General features: G+C 34.5%; 1 protein-coding gene across 1 annotated transcript; it reads right to left on the bottom strand.

The window, feature by feature from the left end:
* Nucleotides 1-206: 206 nt before the first annotated feature.
* On the bottom strand, nt 207-15,710 carry LOC100266821 (uncharacterized). The gene is made up of 7 exons (XM_002267212.4): nt 15,596-15,710; nt 15,210-15,405; nt 14,259-14,309; nt 2,012-2,256; nt 879-1,004; nt 715-774; nt 207-618 (listed from the first exon to the last, which is right to left on the bottom strand). The coding sequence occupies exons 2-7, from the start codon at nt 15,379-15,381 to the stop codon at nt 535-537; spliced, it is 738 nt and encodes a 245-aa protein (XP_002267248.1). The 5' UTR covers nt 15,382-15,405; nt 15,596-15,710; the 3' UTR covers nt 207-534.
* Nucleotides 15,711-20,962: the final 5,252 nt, after the last annotated feature.

Below are 20,962 nucleotides of genomic sequence, written 5' to 3'. Positions count from 1 at the left end.
GTCTAAAAAGAAAATATTCAAATATTATGATATAAGATAATAAACATTTTGTGATTTAACAATGAAATCCAATTTGGTCTGCAATATTATATTAACTTTTGTGAATTGGCAGGCCTAGCAGCTGTTGTCAAAGATGGTCAGGACTTCAAAAGAGAGGATAGGACTGGCTAGTGCTTATAGTTGCTGATGAGCCAGAAGAATCATAATTGCCCATGATAGGCATCTTCTGCCCGAGACCAACTCTCCAAATATGTCAATACTGTAAACTTTCAAACACAGCATTTGATGCCCTTGGTTTTTTAGAAAAACAAAATTTCTGGAATTAGATATTCTCCGGACACCACAGACAAGGTTACAATTCCACCCCAGGGAAAAAGGAAAACAACTTCAGTCTCTTTCCACACATGTCATCACGCATAAAAACTTCAAACGGCCAAAAAGAGATACCAGACATTCTTGGCTTTGCAGAAATGGATCAGCTATTTCTTTGTTAATTCTGTTGCTGCGCGGCAAAGAACAAGATTATTATATTCTTCAGTTTTCATTTTTACGCCTTTTCTTAGCTGGACTCTGTTTCCCTTGTCTTGCTTTCCCCGTGTCTGAATCATCTCCAACCTTCTGCAGTTTGGATTAAAAAATTTCAATGGCCTACGTAACTTTCTAATCATTGATACATCCATCTACATATATCACTGAGTTTCGAATTTATTTTACCTTCCTTCTCAATCTCTTCCTTTGCCTTTGCCTCCCTTTGTTTTTCATCTTTTGATTAGGCTGAAAGATCATCACACTTGAATTAGTTCCACCAACTACTCACATGAGTCCTTCAAGTCCACTTATTCATTTTGGCAGTGTATTTCAATTGAGAATGAACCAACCTGAGCAAGAGCGACAATTCGAGCATGCATCTCTGCAGGGGTCTCTTGTTGTTCCTCTTCCCCATCACTGTTGAGCATGACCTTCAGCCTCCCATCATTCAGTAATTTCTCAGAACGAGCATGTCTCTATAGTAATAAAAGAAGTGATTGCTTGGTCAAGTACTAAAGGAGAAAAAGATCACAACAGAGTATGTAACTCTATTTGCTACAATTGTGCATTCAAGTTACGCAATGCAAAGGGCACAATGATTGGGGACTGGGATTGTTCTACTTCTATGATCATTTTATTAAGGGAGCATCATAGACTGAACTTGCATACACAAGATGATACTGCATTGCCAAATGATTTATAAACACTACTTGCTCCAACCCAAAGAGAAAAGGAAAACAAAAGAGCAGATACAACATTTGCATTAAAGATATTTAGCAAACTACTCTTCCCAGTTTTTTTTTTTTTTTTCTTGATAGGTAAAAGCAATTGTATTAAAAGCACCTAAAACACGCCTAAAGTATGCACAATGTATACAAGGCCAAAAAAGGGGAGGGATTACTCTTTCCAGTTAGAATAGTTCGGTTTTTGAACTCCAACATTAAACATGACAAGCTAACTGAATTAGATTACAAGTTCAACCATGCAAAATAGAGCTAATTCAATAAGTGGAAAAAACTGAAGTTTCGATGTATTACTTTGTTAATTAATTACACCATGAAGTAAACTTTTGAACAGAAAAAATCACATTGCTCTACTTATCTGACAGAAATATAAATTTATGCGTGCAAAACTACAACTACTCGATGGTAGATACAGTTCTCCAAATGAAATGGAATGGTTAATCGGCTATGATTGGATAAGTTAAAATAAATAAATAAATAAATGGAAGTTCTCATGGACATTAGGACTTCAGTACCTGGTTTGGAATATTAAATTAGTCTTAAGACCTTGATTTCTTTCTCCCTTTTTTTTGTTTAAATAATTTATGAACTTTTTTGGAGATTGATGGGAAATATTTAATCAACTGATTTAGTGTTCTGGAGATTCATGCACCAGAAACATTCAATACCATTATATCAGCATCACAATAATGAAGTAACTATTACTGAGAACAACCTCATTCAAACAAACAGTGTCTTACTTTGGATTTTAGATGAGCTCTCAAACTCTCCTCAGTCAAACAGACAATCCTTGGGCAAAGCCTGCACCTGAAAACTGATTTGCATTTCAAGATGTGACCAGCAACATCAGCCGGAAGTGAATCCTTTTCAGCAATTATATCTGACTCCTCAGATATTTTAGCACTATGTGAACCAGATAATTGCCTGTCAGTAAGGTTTTGTATGTCATTTCCAGTTTCAGCATCTTCTTCATTTAACAGTAAACCTGGTCATGCCATTATGTTGTTAAGAAACCAGACAGTACATTTTCCAGAATGAGCAAAGTGAATTTTGAAGACAAATTACTTGCATTTTAGCAAATAAATGGAATCATGATACTTATATTCCATAAGCAGTCAACATCTTAAGATGTTTACAACAGAGAGCAGACAAAATATAAACCCATATTGCCATGCGTAAAGTGGTATCGCAAATTTGAATCACAAGCAAATTTTTCAGGCAATTCAGAAGGGGGGGATGTTAACAGACTAATGTGTAAAAAAGAGTTCTCTCTCTCCAATGCATTATTAATCAAAACAATAATAATAAGAATTACACCAAAAATAAGAACAAGAATTAAGTACAAGTCTTATTTTTATTGTTGCGAGTATCTCAAATAGGGTAATTCTTCAATATCCCACTAATTAGAACAGCATAAAGATGTACATAACAATCCATAATAAACATGAATTATAGAAAAGGAAATAATTTGAAGAAATTGAGAACTCTCATAAATTCTAACATCCACCATCATCATAAAAATATTGGGAGAAATTGTCAAATAGAAGGAAAAAAATAGCAATCCATCTAGAAAATTTTCATCATCATCAATACTGTGCACACTGAGAATTTATTCCCCCTCTTAATTTCAGGTTCCATCCTGACTCATTCTGACAATGACAAGAGAGTGCTATTGCTTTATGTTAGCCCAAAGGTTCTTCTAATGGGGTTTTGATCATTAGCAAACAAGGTTAAGGTCACTAACAGTTCAAATCAAGTTAATCATCTCAGGTTCACCTTTGAAAATTTAAAGAAAGCACAAGCAATCATGAAAGAAGATCAATACCTTGAAGACTTGAGTCACCTAGGACTTGTTATAAGACTGTCACTTGTCGATGCACTTGAGTCTAAAACTTTTAATGCACTTGAAGTTTCAAAATCATCCTTCTCTTGAACCTAAAAAGATTGCATTGCATTAAAAAAATTGGATGATTACATGATTTTAGTAAAACCTTAAATCTAATTCTTTCTAAACTTACTCTCAAGGATTTTGTGAAGTTGAACACAAGTTGCCAGAGGTTATGTTCTAGGCCTCAAACAGAGGTCTTTTATGCACTTTACAGTACAACCAGTTGGGCTCAACCAGTCAAGGTCCACTTTGCGCACTCTCTCTTTTCCAGTAACATATGTTCAACAGGTTGAGGGTCTGAACCCCAACAATCACATGTCAGCGCATTAAATGCACAACAGCTAGTAAACTGATCGAATTGGTTACTCGCTAGATCAAGCCCTTTTTTTTTGGATAGGCAAATAAGAGTATGAATATTAATGACTATAAAAAGTGTGAAAAGAGAGAATCCCTAATTTTTGTTATTGAAAAACTGTTAATAAAATAACAGAACTAAAACGGCTAAACCATAAGAGTATGAATATTAATGACTACAAAAAGTGTGAAAAGAGAGAAAAGGGAGAATCCCTAATTTTTGTTATTGAAAAACTGTTAATAAAATAACAGAACTAAAAAGGCTAAACCATGCTCGAGGAGATTGTTTCAAACCATATAGAGAACGGCGTAACCTGCACACTAAACCAAACTCCCCCTGAGCAACAAAACCAGGTGACTGCTCCATATAAACTTCCTCAACAAGATCCTCATGAAGGAAAACATTTTTAATATCTAACTGATAAAAAGGTCAAGAATGCATAGTAGCCATGGAGAGCAATAGACGAACAGAAGCTATCTTGGCAACAGGAGAGAAAGTGTTACCATAATCAGAACCATAAACTTGAGTATAGCCTTTAGCAACAAAGCGGGCCTTAAGGCGATCAACTTGACCATTAGGGCCAACCTTAACTGTGTAGACCCAACGACAACCAATTGTAGATTTACCAGAGGATAAAACAACAAGATCCCAAGTGCCATTGGAGTATAAAGCAGTCATTTCATCTACCATTGCCTGTCGCCAGCCTGGATGGGAAAGAGCCTCAGGGGTGCTCTTGGGAAGAGAGACAGAAGATATAGCAGAAACAAATGTAGAATAGGGTGAAGATAATCGATGGTAACTCAAAAAATTGTAAATGGGATGAGGATTACGAGTAGATCGATTACCTTTCCGAAGAGCAATGGGTAAGTCAGCAAAAGGAGGCAGAGCCGGGGCAAGAGAAGCCGAGGGGATAGGAAGTGAGTCAACAGGTACCTTGACCAAAGAAGGAGGAACAGCGACACGATGACGGCGATAATAAACCTGAAGTGGGCGAGAAGGCACTGCATCAGGTGGGGAGATAATGGGAAGGGGTAAGACTTCAGAAACAGGAAGAGACTCAGAGGTGGAGAAGAATGATGAGTTCTCAAAGAAAATGACATGAGCGGAGAGAAAGTAGCAATGAGTCTCAGAGGAATAACAACGATAACCTTTTTAAAGTCTGGAATATCCCAAGAAGATGCATTTTGTGGCTTTGGCAGAAAGTTTGTCCTGTCCAGGAGTGAGAATATGAACAAAGCAAGTACAACCAAAAACACAAGAAGGAAGGAAATAAAGTGGTTGGTCAGGGAAAAGAAGGGAATGAGGAATCTGATCGTGTAACACAGATGAGGGCATACGATTAATCAAATAACATGCTGTAAGAACAGCGTCCCCCCAAAAACAAAAAGGAACATCACTATGGAGAAAGAGAGTACGAGTTGTCTCAACAAGATGTCGATTCTTACGTTCAGCTATCCCATTTTGTTGAGGAGTATGAGCACAAGAAGACTGATGAAGGATCCCATGTTGGGATATAAATGAAGTAAATGATGCAGAAAAATATTCCCTGACATTGTCACTACGTAACACATGAATAGAAATATTGGACTAGGTTTGGATTTCAGCATAAAATTTCTGGAAAATAGAGAATAACTCAGCTTGATTTTATATTAAAAATAACCAAGTACGTCAAGAATAGTGATAAATGAAAGTGACAAAATACTGAAATCCTAAAGTAGACGCTGCCCGACAAGGACCCCAAACATCAGTGTGGACAAGTTCAAAAGGAGACTTTGCCCGATTATTCAAACGCTTTGGGAACGAGACACGAGTATGTTTCCCAAGCTGATAGGACTCACACGCAAGCGACGACAAAGATGAAAAATGAGGGACAATTTTCTGGAACTTGGATAGACTAGGGTGGCTTAGGCGACTGTGGATGAAGAGGGGAGCATCAGTGGAAATGCAAACTACAGGAGTTGAAGGCGAGGTAAGGTGATAGAGGCCTTGAGACTCACGTCCTATGCCAATCGTCTTCCCCGTACTCCGGTCCTGCAAAGTCACAAATTTATCAAAAAAAGTGATAGAACAGTTAAGAGTACGAGTTATTTTGCTGATGGAAATAAGATTAAAAGAACACTCAGGGGCATAAAGGACAAAATGGAGAGGTAAGGAAGGGAGATGTCACGACCCAAATTCCGGGCGACCCAAAATTTGGCCCGTGACCCCAAGTCAAAGGTTTGACCCTAAGGGTTTCTCCTATTCCACGTTGGCAGTCAACTAAAACACTCTGAATTTTTTTTTTTTCACATATAAGTCCCACTAGGTTCTCACCAACTAACAATATTTCAAACCTTACTCAAACACATTAAGATTTAATAAACATCATTGCATTCCAAAATAAGATTTCATAAAAATCCCCTTAATCAAATTAAGGTCTTATTACATTATCCATAATTCACTTATTACAAGGTCTCAATACCACAAACATAATAAAAAAAATAAAACACATTCCACTAAACCGCTCCAAGGGCATCCTGAAGTCCTCCCTGTCCCACCTGTGGATCCTCAGGAGTGATATCTACATCTAAAAATATATAAAAAAAGAAGGGGTGAGCATTTCCACATTGCTCAGTAGGGTGCCTAACACCCAAAGGGTTAATGGGGGATTACTATATTTCAATAACCCAAACACAACAGTTTACCAATATAAATCAAGTCACACAATTTAACATATAACATTATACTCAATCCCACAACATCCAATCATTAAATGAATGCATATGAACATGTGACACACAGTCATACAATGCACTATCGTTCTCGGGCTTTCACCGAAGGATACGCGTCCGCACCCAAATATACTCCCCATTTGGAGTCTTTCCGAGGTAAACTTTTGGGTCTTTCACCCTAGGGATCTCTCTCCCTTCTTAATTCGCCTCACACGAGCTTTCACTTTTCATCACTATTTTATTTTTTTCCATTTCATACACTTTTCACAAAATTTTTTTTTTTTTTTCATACAACCATGATGCAAATGAATACCACAAATTCCAAAATTTCTCAATAGTTTCTACAATTCCAATAATTTCAACATTCTCAATAACTCAATAAAATAAAATTTTCACATTTAAAATTCCCGAAAATATACCAACAAATATTCAGAAATTCACACATCAACATACTTGAATTTATATCACAATTTCAAAAAATTTCAATACTTCTAATAATTCCTAATATTTGGAAATAACTAATTTTCCACAATAAAATTACCGCAATTATTCCAATCAGTTTTCAAAAATTCATAAATCACTAGATTTGAAATCTTGCCCTAATTCCGGAATTTTCCTACATTTCTAACAATTTTTAACAACCTAAAATAATTATTTATCAATTACAAAGAATTCCGAAAATTACAAAAAATCCAGAAAAAATGTCAAATCATTCCAGAAAATTCACACAACATCATAATTACCTACTTAACTCATAATTATCAGATTTATAATTTTTTTTCCAATGAAAAATACATTAAATTTGAGTTTTACGATTAGTTTTCCCCTACCACAAATCTGAGAATTTGGTCGTTAAAAACGAAATCAGCCACTATAAACTTGTTCCTCTAGTCGAATAGAGCACTTCCTCCAATTTTGGCCGAAATGGAGGTCGTTTGGCCGTCCAAACGGCCGGTCAAAGATCCGACGAGTGACCTAATTTCTGCACAGTAGCCCCTCTCTCTCTCTCTCCCTCTCCCCGCGTGCTGCCAGTTTTCCAATTCTCCTCATTTTCCCTTTTTTTTTAACAGCCCACTTTTGTATTCCTACCACTACCAACCACTAAAGCCCAAAACCAAGGCCCAAAGATTTTATTCTCATCCATACTTACGGGCCACTCCCAAAAAGCCCATTTGCATAAAGAAAAATTTATTTCTTTTATTTTTACTTTTCTTTTGTTTATTCTAATTGTTTTATTTGATTTCCAATTCTTTTTTTTCTTTTTTTTTAACACACAAATTTATTTATTAACACCAATCTAAAACTAATTTTTCTCAATTTTATTATTCATCAATTTAATTTAATTTTTGTTAATTAATTCTAATTAATTTTTCTTAATTAATTCTTTTTTTTTTTCGTTTTTCGTTTTTCGTTTCCGAAAATTTTCAATTTCTAAAATCTTAAGAAATTTTCTACCCTAAGGCTGACATGCCATAAAATTTCAACTCGTCTATTTGACCGACACAATAAAATGAAATTCACCAATCCGAAATTGACACGTGTTCTCCAAACACTTTTCTTTTTGACTTTTCAACCATCACACAAAATAAGACTTTTCAAACTAAAAATGCTAACGTGTCATAAAATACCTGGTCATTACATCCTACCCCCCTAAAAGAAATTTCGTCCCGAAATTTAAACTAGCTTACCTTAAAGTGTCATCTCATTTTGTGTAAGCTAGTTTAAATTTAGGGACGAAATTTCTTTTAGGGGGGTAGGATGTAATGACCGAGTATTTTATGAGACGTTAGCATTTTTAGTTTGAAAAGTCTTATTTTGTGTGATGGTTGAAAAGTCAAAAAGAAAAGTGTTTGGAGAACACGTGTCAATTTCGGATTGGTGAATTTCATTTTATTGTGTCGGTCAAATAGACGAGTTGAAATTTTATGTCATGTCAGCCTTAGGGTAGAAAATTTTTTAAGATTTTAGAAATTGAAAATTTCCGAAAACGAAAAACAAAAACGAAAAAAAAAAATGAATTAATTAAAAATTAATTAACAAAAATTAAATTAAATTGATGAATAATAAAATTGAGAAAAATTAGTTTTAGATTGGTGTTAATAAATAAATTTGTGTGTTAAAAAAAAAGAATTGGAAATCAAATAAAACAATTAGAATAAACAAAAGAAAAGTAAAAATAAAAAAAATAAATTTTTCTTTATGCAAATGGGCTTTTTGGGAGTGGCCTGTAAGTATGGATGGAAATAAAATCTTTGGGCCTTGGTTTTGGGCTTTAGTGGCTGGTAGTGGTAGGAATACAAAAGTGGGCTATTAAAAAAAAAGGGAAAATGACGAGAATTGGAAAACTGGCAGCACGCGAGGAGAGAGAGAGAGAGAGAGGGGCTACTATGCAGAAATTAAGTTACTCGCCGGATCTTTGACCGGCCGTTTGGACGGCCAAACGACCTCCATTTCGGCTCAAATTCGGAGGAAGTGCTCTATTCGACTAGAGGAACAAGTCTACGGTGGCTGATTTCGTTTTTAACAACCAAATTCTCAGATTTGTGGTAGGGGAAAACTAACCCTAAAACTCAAATTTAATGTATTTTTCATTGAAAAAAAATTATAAATCTGATACTTATGAGTTAAATAGGTAATTGTGATGTTGTGTGAATTTTCTGGAATGATTTGACATTTTTTCTGGATTTTTTGTAATTTTCGGAATTCTTTGTAATTGATAAATAATTATTTTAGGTTGTTAAAAATTGTTAAAAATGTAGGAAAATTCCGGAATTAGGGCAAGATTTCAAATCTAGTGATTTATGAATTTTTGAAAACTGATTGGAATAATTGCGGTAATTTTATTGTGGAAAATTAGTTATTTCCAAATATTATGAATTATTAGAAGTATTGAAAATTTTTGAAATTGTGATATAAATTCAAGTATGTTGATGTGTGAATTTCTGAATATTTGTTGGTATATTTTCGGGAATTTTAAATGTGAAAATTTTATTTTATTGAGTTATTGAGAATGTTGAAATTATTGGAATTGTAGAAACTATTGAGGAATTTTGGAATTTGTGGCATTCATTTGCATCATGGTTGTATGAAAAAAAAAAAAAATTGTGAGAAGTGTATGAAATGGAATAAAATAAAATAGTGATGAAAAGTGAAAGCCTGTGTGAGGCGAATTAAAAAGGGAGAGAGATCCCTAGGGTGAAAGACCCAAAAGTTTACCTCAGGAAGACTCCAAATGGGGAGTATATTTGGGTGCGGAAGCGTATCCTTCGGTGAAAGCCCGAGAACGATAGTGCATTGTATGACTGTGTGTCACACGTTCATATGCATTCATTTAATGATTGGATGTTGTGGTATTGAGTATAATGTTATATGTTAAATTGTGTGACTTGATTTATATTGGTAAACTGTTGTGTTTGGGTTATTGAAACATAGTAATCCCCCATTAACCCTTTGGGTGTTAGGCACCCTACTAAGCAATGTGGAAATGTTCACCCCTTCTTTTTTATATATTTTTAGATGCAGATATCACTCCTGAGGATCCACAAGTGGGACAGGGAGGACTTCAGGATGCCCTTGGAACGGTTTAGAGGAACGTGTTTTATTTTTTTTTATTGTGTTTGTGGTATTGAGACCTTGTAATAAGTGAATTATGGATAATGTAATAAGACCTTAATTTGATTAAGGGGATTTTTATGAAATTTTATTTTGGAATACAATGATATTTATTAAATCTTAATGTGTTTGAGTAAGGTTTGAAATATTGTTAATTGGTGAGAACCTAGTGGGACTTATATGTGAAAAAAAAAATTCAGAGTGTTTTAGTTGACTGCCAACGTGGAATAGGAGAAACCCTTAAGGTCAAACCTTTGACCTGGGGTCACGGGCCAAATTTTGGGTCGCCCGGAATTTGGGTCGTGACAGGAGAGGTTGAGCTAAACCAAAACCTTTAACCATAGTTTGGGAACCATTAGCTAAAGTAATAGTAGGTAAGGCAGAGGTAGTAGTAATAGAAGAGAGAAAATCCTTATTATCAGATATGTGATCAGAAGCGCCGAAATCTAGAATCCAAGGTCCAATAGAAGATGTGTGGGTAAGACAAGCAGAAGCATTACCAGTCTGGGCAACAGAAGCAACAGAAGCTGACTTGGTGGCCTGATAGCGAAGATAGTCATCATACTAACTGTCAGTGAGGGAAATACCCTGAGATGTGGAGGAACTAGGAGGCTAAGGCGGCTGAGGATCAGATGACTGGGCCACGTGGGCAGTGCGGGGAGGCTGCCCATGTAACTGATAACACCGATCACGAGTATGGCCAAGCTTATTGCAATAGGTGCAATGAGGATGTTGGCCTCTACCTCGGTTACCACTGCATCCTCCTCGAAAGTTAGTTTGAGAAACTAACACAGAAGAATCTGAAGTGTTATCAGATGGCAAAGTTTGAGTGGAGGAGATACAGAGGAGGCGCAAACACATCATCCAAGGATAGAACAAAGGAACTGCCAAGAATCTGATCGCGGACGGTCTCAAGATCTGGACGGAGGCCAATATGCGTAAGAACCATGAAGAACTTGTCAATCTGTGTTCGTTGATTCCCAACATCAGTAGTAAGAGGCATCACGGTCAAGAATTCCTCCTTAAGAGAGGCAATCTGACCAATATAAGTAGATAAATCCATGTCTTGTTATCTGACATTGACAATAGAAGAAGTCACCTTATAAAGACGTTGGATATCATTCATGTATAGCCCTTTCGCCTCATTCTAAAATTTAAAGCATGTTTTGTAGGCCCGAAGATGAAGCAGAATCTTATGATCAACTGATTGTCATAACACACTACATAACTGTACATCTATCTTCCTCCATTGTACTCTGTCAACCACAGGGATATCCGCCTCTTGAGTAACAAAGTGATCCTCATAACCTTGACCCATAAACCAAAGCTCCACAAAGACAAACCAGGACAAATAATTTTCACTGCCAACCAATTTCTCCGAAGTAATCATAGAAGATCTAGATATGACAGGGGAAAAAATGGAACTTTTAGTAGCCATATCTACTTATCTGGAGAACGAAATATGTTTGGATCGAAGAGAGCCCTAATACGGCTTCAGATCGCGGCTGAAAGAAGAAAAACTGAGGATCCGCGGCTGTGAGAGACCAAATAGTAAAGAAAAACAAATGTGGCACTACTGGAAGGGTAGAAGAACACTTCCTAAGACACGTGCAGGGCTCGGGGTGGAGAGGAAGTCATCGGAGGTCTCCGGAAAGGCTATTTAGAGGGCCGGCGGAGATAAAAAAAAACCCCCAAAAAATGCACTTGCAGGGCTCGAAAGGGGCAAGCATAGATGGAGGGTGGCTAAAAGGCGTCAAGCAAGGCTGAAGGTGGAAGCGCGTGGCCGGAAAGTGCTCCACGCGCCCTCACGAGCTGGCGCGTGAGGTTCAGGCCGCCGGAGAAGAAACGCGCGTGGCTAGCGCGTGGATGAGAATCTCTCTCCGATGCTTTGACAAAACTTGAAGATCTCCTCCTTACGCACCTAATGGTATGGTCAGTGTCGAAAAAGGACGTCGTCGGAAAAAGTCGCCGAAAAAGTCGCCGACGGTGAGGGTTTTCTAACGGCGATACGGTTGATCGAAAAGCTTTAGGAGATGGGAAAGGTGACCGGAATGAAACACGGTCACTGAAAGGTTTCCTAGAATTGATTCACAGATAAACTGGAAATAATTAGGTTTTTTTTTCTCCCTAAGCTCTGATACCATGTGAAAAGAGAGAAAAGGGAGAATCCCTAATTTTTGTTATTGAAAAACTGTTAATAATACACATTGGACTTAGGTATATATATACATGTTAGTGGGACCCACAATACAATAAGGAAAGAAAAGGAAAAGTAAATAACTGAAATAACTGTACACTATCTAACAAAAAGGATGTCAAACTAAAGTGGAAAAAACAGTATACTAAAAGTACACAAGTGAGAAACAAAAACTAGCTATAGTAACTACAAAAACCACTTTTAAAAAGAAAAGCCCGCCCATTCTATAAAACCTAATAGAGAGAGGCTAGGCCTCAAACAGAGGTCTTTCATGCACTTTATAATACAACTAATTGGGCTTAACCAGTCAAGGTGCACTTTGCATACTCTATCTTTTCTAGTAACCTATGTTCAACAGGTTGAGGGTCTGAACCCCAACAATCACATGTCAGTGCATTAAATGCACAACAACTAATAAACCAATCGAACTTGTTGCTCACCAGATCAAGTCCTTTTTTAGGGTATTAGGGGTCCCAAGCTATGAAACTATGAATTGAAGTGTTTAAAAACATTTATGGACATGAAACTCACTATATTCAATAGCTAAACCAATTTTCTTCTCTCATTCAAAGCTCTTTCAAGTGTATTCAATTTAAAACTTGTTATTTTCTCTAGTGCACCTTCAAGTCCTTCCCAGTTTTCATTTGTATTAACAACCTTACTTGCTACTAGCATTGGAGTTCATAAATTCATCCTAATTTGTTCTTGTGAGAAAAGTTTTTCAAGTGAGGTAAATCGCATCAAGTGTTTGTAAAGGTCCATTGGAACCTTGGAATCCAAGTGTACTCATTGAAGGCTTATGGTTCAACCTTTGGAGCTAATAGAACCCTCACTTTGTTAAGAGCTTGAGGAGAGTGAATGTAAGCGGTTTGCTAAACCACCATAAAAGAGTTCACATTTTCTTCTCTCAATCTTTTACCTTTGTTCTTTACATTTTTTTCCCAAAAAAAGGTTTAACACCCAACCACCCCCACCCCCAAACACAAACAATAATAATAAAAAAATAAAAAATCCCCTCTTGGGTGTATATTTAAGTTGAATTAGCTTGTTTTCACACTTTAGCTGTTTTTATTGTAATTTGTACCATAACCTTCAGATGCTTGTCTTGCCAAGGAAGTGAAATTGAGCATCAGTCTGAACCATGAAATTGAATCAGGGCCTCACCAGAAACCAAAGATGCATCTTCATTTGAAACTTGTTGGGAGGGTGCTATACCCTTCCTACACCATAATTGGGATAGGAGGCAAAAATGATATGTTCTCATTCAGTACAGGTCTGAAAAGTAGAAAAAAAGTGTATTCCAGATGAAGGTTAAAAGCCGCACTGACAATCCGGCACCAACACCCTCTCAGCACAAAAGGAAAGGAAGGAGGAACTCCACCAAACAAATATTTCCCAAATCCTATCTCAGATTTACCATTTCTCTTACTACCCAGTCACTGTTTCTGCAATCATCCTTCATAACTAAATTCGAATTTCCTTTCTAAAGTAGGTCCAATTATGGAGGTAGCTTTCCAAATAGCACAACCTTGGGTTAAGAGTCCTATTCTATCCAAGCCCCTACTTACCCACAACACCTATGCAAACTGTCTTTCACGCCAAATTTCTGCAGCCACTTCCATAACAGGGCATATTCTGATAAGATGGGATAAACATCAAAGTCACTTCCTTTAATGCAAATAACCAATCCTACAGAATGTAAAATCTAAGTTGTTGATTATAATCTAAAAAATTCAATTTGAGGTATCTGGTATGAATATAATCAATATCTTGCTACCAATGAACCTAATAAATCCTTATCCTAGCCATTTAGGGTGAGAAACAAAAATCACTATTAACAAATTTCAAGATTCACCATCATTATTCTCAAAATTCATGTTTATATGTGGAAGCACAATCCTAAGCAGGTAGTTCATCCATTACTACAATCATTTCAAGCTCATTTAAGAATTCAATATTAATAGGATTCAACAAACTAGTGAAGGTATAATCCTGGCAACACAAGACCCAGATGATATATCAAATGTTACACAATGAGAAGCAAATACATAGTGTCACCATCAAATTAAACCAAATCTTTTAATAAAAGACCCCAGCCATAAAACATCATATTAGGCGTATTATTATCTAGAACAAATATCAAACAGTAAATCCAAGAAAACCTTTACCCAAACAACAATATAGCAGCAAGTTGAGAACAGCATAGCATACAACCAAGTCCTACCTGAAGAGTCAATGCCAACCTCATTTGCTGAACTATCTTCGCTCGCATATCCTGGAAACAAAAAGATTCAAAAGAATAAAAAAATAAAAAAATAGAAAAGAGTAACTATGGAATGAGCAGAACTTATAGTAGCATCTAGATAAACATGTGCACAGGCAGAAGATTTTTTGTTGAGCTAAAGTATCCAATGTTAGAATTTTAAAAGTAATATCTTAATTAAGAAAAGCAAAAAAAATGTTCAAAAGTTAAATGAAAGGGAGCATTCTCTTTCAACATGACTTGTAATGCTAAGAGATTGTTTATAGGTAATCCAAATATAAAGGCAACCCTGTGCAAGTGACACTTCACTCAGAGGTAAGGCAATAAACAAGAAAAAGTGTAGCTTTATGATAACATGATAAGAAAAGAATCGGCATGTTTCCTTTTACTCCTTGTACCAACAAAAGAACACCAGTGTCATCTCAATTAATCACATCCGACCTTAAGATGCCCATCTAGTTTGAATTTGAAGCATTACAATTCAGAACTTGAAAGTGAAATCCTCACTGCAATATTCCTTATTTGGGTTATTAAATTTTCAAAATATATATATATCCACAAAGTTTGTCATATTTCCGAATTATTCTCAACTTTGTGATAAAGTAAACCTAACCCAAATAGGTTCCATATAATCCAAAAGTAATGTGAAAGTTCCTTGATTCGGATGCCAATGAAATTGAAATTCCCTTTGAATTCCAACAACAATCAGCAAAACCCATTCTAAATATTTAGAGCAAGATTTTCAAATTCCAAAATCAAATCCAATTGTGCTTGAACCAACCCGCCAAACAATGGAGGAAGATCATAATCAGCTACCACCACAAACCAATTTAAAACGAAAAATAGATGCAACCCAGTATTTGTAAGCATTAAATCACCAAATATTCAACAACTCATAATAGAAATACGAACCAGAAGAGGTAGAGGAAGACTCATTGTGGACTTTAACATCATTTTCAGAGGCTTCCTCAGAGGCCTCTTCTTCTGCGTCTGCTTCCGCTTCTACTTCAGAGTCCGAAGACGAATCAGAAGCATCATCGTTGCCACCGGCATGTTCTATCTTGTAGAATCGCCTCTTTATCATTTTTTTTTTCTTCTTCTTCTTCAACTGTGAAGAACACAAACAAGAAACAAACCTCGATGAACTCTGTTTGGTTGCTGAGAAAAAAAAAATGCAGACAAATAGAAAAATCCAGGAATAGAGAACTGCCACTGGCACAAACTAATCGCTAAACAATGATTAGTTAGGGTCGGTCGCAACATGCAAAAGATCAAAGGAATTTAGGGTTTTCTCTAACCAGAGAGGCTTTGCCCTCACAGTTCCTTTTTGGGGAAGAGAGATTAGGGTTTTCTCTTGTTTTTTAGATCCTTGCAGTGACTACAAAGCTCGCTGATGCGTAGGAGGAGAAAACACAAAAATACAAAAAGACCGTTTAAATTTCAAAGAAATTTGATAAAAGTGAGGGTTAAAATAGTAAATACGGAATGGCAAAATATCAAAATAATAATCTTTAAGTATATTAAATACATTACACATTTACACCTAAATATTCCTTGCACTCACCACTTTTAAAAAAATATTAAATAAATTATAAATATAAAATGACAAAACTATCCTCCAAAACCCTAACTTTCCATCTTCTTCCTCTTTTTATTCCCACCGTAACCCTAACTTCCCTTGTTCTTTTTTTCATTCCCTTTCTTCGTCCTTTCTCATTGTTGTCCTTATTAACTTTTATTTGTACCTTTTTAAATTTAATTTAAGAAAAAAAGAATTATGGGTCTCATTTAACCAGAAAAATATACTATTTACGTCTTTTTTTTAATTTATATTCAATATGACCTAATTTAATGGTTTTAAATATAAATTTAATAAATTTTTTAAGAGGGTTATTTTGGGCAAAACCCAAAGAAAAGGAAAAGGACCGTTGGTAGCCTGTCACGCACCCCAACAGCCATCATGGCACGTTAACGTAAAAACCATTTTTTAAATGTAATTGGATTTTAGAATATAATTAAAAATTATTTTTTAATATTATTCTCAAATTTAATTTTTAATAATTACTTTTAAAAATATTATTAAACGTGAATAAAGATTTGGAAATCGGAACCATTTGGGCAAAATCCTTGTATGAGTGGAATTACAATTTTTTTTTGTATAGTTTCCTATCAACTCATGTAAGAAGTTTCCTTTGTCATTTATTACAATCAAATCGGTTCAAGGTATTTCAATAAGCTTTTCTTAAAAATATTTGCATGTACTTGAGATGGAACGCTCCACGAATTTCACATTGATATTTGAATATGACTACTCTTTACTATTAGTGTAGTTAGTGTAGTTTACTTCTTGATATAAGTCACTAATCTTACTCATAATTAATTTAGATGTTATTTGAATATAAATTCTTTTTTCTGTTTTTAAAATTTTTTTTATCACATCGAATTTTAAAATTTTAAAAATGATTCTTAAATACATAATACAAGTTAATTTTTTAGATAAAAGTTATTATATTATTATATAATCGAATCAGTCATGAACTGAAAGGGTAATTAGATTTAAAATTTTGTTGATATCGTTATAGCAAGTAGAATTAATAGGTATACTAGCCCTTTTTGCCTGATTTTTTGGGAGGCTCTAAGTAGAAATTAAATTATTAAAAATAGTCACCTATCATGCATTTATTACCCAACAACTAGTCAATTGGTTGACCTCCAACTCGATCAGTTGCAACTACTTTTTGGCAATTTTGACTCCCAAAACTAGAAACATATAAATTGAAAGTTTCACTTCATTTATGAGTAAGAGAACACCTAGATTTAATTGTTCACTACCCATTCTTCATCTAAAATCTCTTATCCTTTCATTGGTGCATTAAATTCTCACTTACATACTCTTTAAGTGCAGCCTTGTCATTCTTTCTAACAATTCCAATCGTATTTGAACCTTTATTAAGTTAGGTTGAGAGGTCTTCATCTATATTTTGAGTGTTTTTGTAAGGTGGTGTTTGTTTTTTTACTTAATTCTAAATAGAACTTTAATGGTTAATAGTGTTAAGTATTAAACTGTTTGTTTTTGTAATATTTTATTTCTATTAAACATTAAAAGGTAAAGAGAAATCAACATGTTTTTTTTTCTATTTAGAAAAAACCAAATATTTTTATTTTTTCTATTCAGCAAAAAGTTTATAATAAGTTATGAAAAAATAGAAAAACAAACTATCTAAAGTCTGAAAGCAAATTACTTTCAGCAAAAAGCTAAAAAACAAACACCCTTTAAGTGTTAAAAACTTTAAGTGAGTATAGACTTAAAGGGATTATGTAAGAACCCATTGAAGCCAAAATTCAAGTGTAAAGACGTTGGAAGCTTGGTTGAAGCTTCAAGATAGTGGAACATTTACTTGTTTAAGAGCTTGAGGAGAGCAGACATAGGTAAGGGGTGTCGAACCACTATAAAATTTGTGTTTGCCTCCTCTAACCCTATCTTCTTTTATTTGCGCTTATTTTGTTTGAATTTGTTATGTTTGCAAAAGATCTTTTAAAAACCCAATTCACCCACTCCCCCCTTGGGTGTTTTCCTAATTAAGATTAATCTTATTTTCTCAATTAGTATCAAAGTTAGACCTCTTGTTTAAGACTTAACTATCTAAGAAGTAATGACTAATCCATCAAGTTCATCTCACATTGAAAGTTTTGCAACCAATAGACCTCCATTTTTTTACTAAAGAAATTTTGAGGTTACTTGAAATAACTCATGAAGGAACAAATCAAGTCAAAGAGTAAAAAATCAATTTACTTGTTCATAGTTATGAATCGGTTTTTATGAAAGATAATGAAACTATTGTTGAGATGATTACTAGGTTCACCAACATTATTAATGGTCTTGAAGCCTTAGGAAAGACCTACAAAAAATTAGAGAAAGTGATAAAGATCTTGAGATCACTCCCATCAAAGTGGGATGTAAAGGTCACCACAATTTAAGAAGTTAAAGACTTGACTAAGCTACCTTTGGAAGAGCTTATAAGGTCATTGATGACATATGAGATCACTTTGGCAAAGAAGCAACAAGTAGGGGAAGACAAAAAAAAAAAAAAAAAGCATTGTTCTTAAGGTTACAACTAAGGAAGAATAAGAAGTTGAAAAAGAAAAAGAAAGTGAAGAAGATGAAGACTTAACCCTCATCATAAGAAAGTTCAACAAGTTCATGAGGGATGAAAAGTTTAGAAGAAGAAAGCTCACTTCTAAAAGAGACTCCTTTATAAAGGAATCTTCATCCAATTGTGACAAACAAAGATGGAATGAGAAGAGGGACTTGGTGTGCTTCAAGTGTAAGAAACCATACAAAAGTGAAGCTAAGAAGATAAAGAAGAAGGCAATAATAGCCATTTGGAGTGAAAGTGAAGATGAATACTTTGAAGAAGAAAATGAGAAAGAAATGGCAAACATGTGCTTCATGGCTATAAATGAACTTGATGAGGTAAACTTTAACATTAGCTATGATGATATACATGATGTTTTTGAAGAATTGTATAAGGATTTTGAAAAACTTGGTTTGAAAAATGTTTTTCTCGAAAAGAAAGTCCAATAACTTGAAAAAGAACTTTGAGAAGTAAAAGAAAAATTTTCAAATGTTGCACATTCTAAAACTTATCTTGAAAAATGAAATGAGATTTTAAGAAGAAAAAAAAAATGAATGGTTGACCTCTTTTTTTTCAATCTTTTTTTTTTTTTTGGAACAAAAATCTTTTGAAATGATCTTAGCTAGCAAAAACTGTATCTTTAACAAACAATGGCTAGAATTCAAATCCTCAAAAAATCAAAAGTATTTTAAGAACTATTTTGTAAAGGAATCCACAAGTGTAAGTCCTTCCATTACTTGCAACTTTTGTGGAAAGGGAGGACATAGTAGTAGCACATGCTCTCTAAGAAATTGTCCTCAGAAGAATTTAAATGCAAAAGTTAAGAAGATTTGGGTTGAAAAATCCAAGGTCACTAACCCTTAAGGACCCAAAAATATATGGATACCTAAATCAACTTGATTCATGTATTGTAGGGCTTAAAGAAAGACAGTGGTTCTTGTATAGTGGAGACTCAAAACACATGATCAAAAATGAATCCAAGTTTGCCCTTCTTACAAAGCAAAATGGAGGATATGTTACTTTTGGAGATAATGCAAAAGGAAATATCATTGATCAAGAAAACATTGGTAAGACCACATCCTCTCTCATTGAAAATGTTATAGTAGTAGATGATTTAAAATATTATCTTTTAAGCATTGTCAATTTTGTGACAAAGGTTTTAAAGTGACTTTTGAAGCATCTCATTGTATTATCAGGAATATTCAAAATGACAAAACCATCTTCATGGACCATAGGTGTGCAATGTTTACATTATAAATATTTCAAAATATGATAACCATGATAAATGTTTTTCAAGCATGCATGGTCAAAGTTGGTTGTGACATACAAGGTTGGGACATGCTAATATGACCTTATTCCATAACTCAACAAAAATAAACTTGTTAAATGCCTGTCTAAATTAAATTTTCAAGAAGATAGAGTTTGTGAAGTTTGCCAACGGGGAAAACAAATCAAAAACTTTTTAAAAACAAAAACTCCATTTCCATAACTATGTCGCTTGAGTTGTTGCATATAGATTTATTTGGTCCATCCAGGACACCAAGTCTCGGAGGAAAGTCTTATGCTTATATTATTATGAATGACTTCTCTAGATACACATGAGTCTTGTTTTTAAGCCAAAAAAATGAAACATTTTATGAGTTTTCAAAGTTTTGCAATAAAGTTCAAAATGAAAAAAGGTTTTGCAATTACTTGCATAAGAAGTGATCATGGAAAAGAATTTGAAAATGTTGATTTTGAAAATTATTGTGATGAGCATGGACTTAACCACAAATTTTCAACTCTTAGAACTCCTCAACAAAATGAGGTAGTTTGAAAAGAAAAATAAAACTATTCAAGAAATGGCAAGAACCATGCTAAATGAAAACAACCTATCAAAATATTTTTGTGCCAAAGTGGTTAACACATCTTGTTATGTTTTAAATAGAGTTTTATTAAGGCCCATACTTTAGAAAACTCCCTATGACATTTGCAAAAACAAGAAACCTGACATTAGTTATTTTAAAGTCTTTAAATGCAATTGCTTTATTTTAAACACTAAGGATAACCTTGGAAAATGTAATGTAATTTTCCTTGGTTACTCAACTTAAAGTAAATCTTTTAGAGTTTTCAACAAAAGAAGCATGCTTGTAGAGGAGTCCATCCATGTTATTCTTTATGAATTTAACAATTTTTTCCAAGAAAGAAAGAGTATTGATGGTGATATAGGCTTGGATACCTATATGAGAAGATTGCAAATTGAAAATAGAATACCACAAAAAGAGAAGGAAGTGGATCCCAATGAAGAAATATCACCATTGGCACTACCCTTTTCTCAACAAGTGCAAGGTGAATCAAGCCAAGAACTTCCAAAAGAATGGAAGTTTGTCATCAATCACCCATATGATCAAATTATAAGTAATCCATTTAGTGGGGTAAGAACTAGATCTTCTCTTAGAAACATTTGTAATAATCTAGTTTTTATTTCTCAAATTGAGCCTAAAAATATAAATGATGTTTTAGATGATGAAAATTGAATGATTGTTATAC

The sequence above is a fragment of the Vitis vinifera genome, chromosome 14 (genome assembly GCF_030704535.1).
Source record: "Vitis vinifera cultivar Pinot Noir 40024 chromosome 14, ASM3070453v1".
NCBI lineage: Eukaryota > Viridiplantae > Streptophyta > Magnoliopsida > Vitales > Vitaceae > Vitis > Vitis vinifera.
Note: the sequence above shows the minus strand (reverse complement) of the source record. Positions and strands in the feature narration are given on the sequence as shown.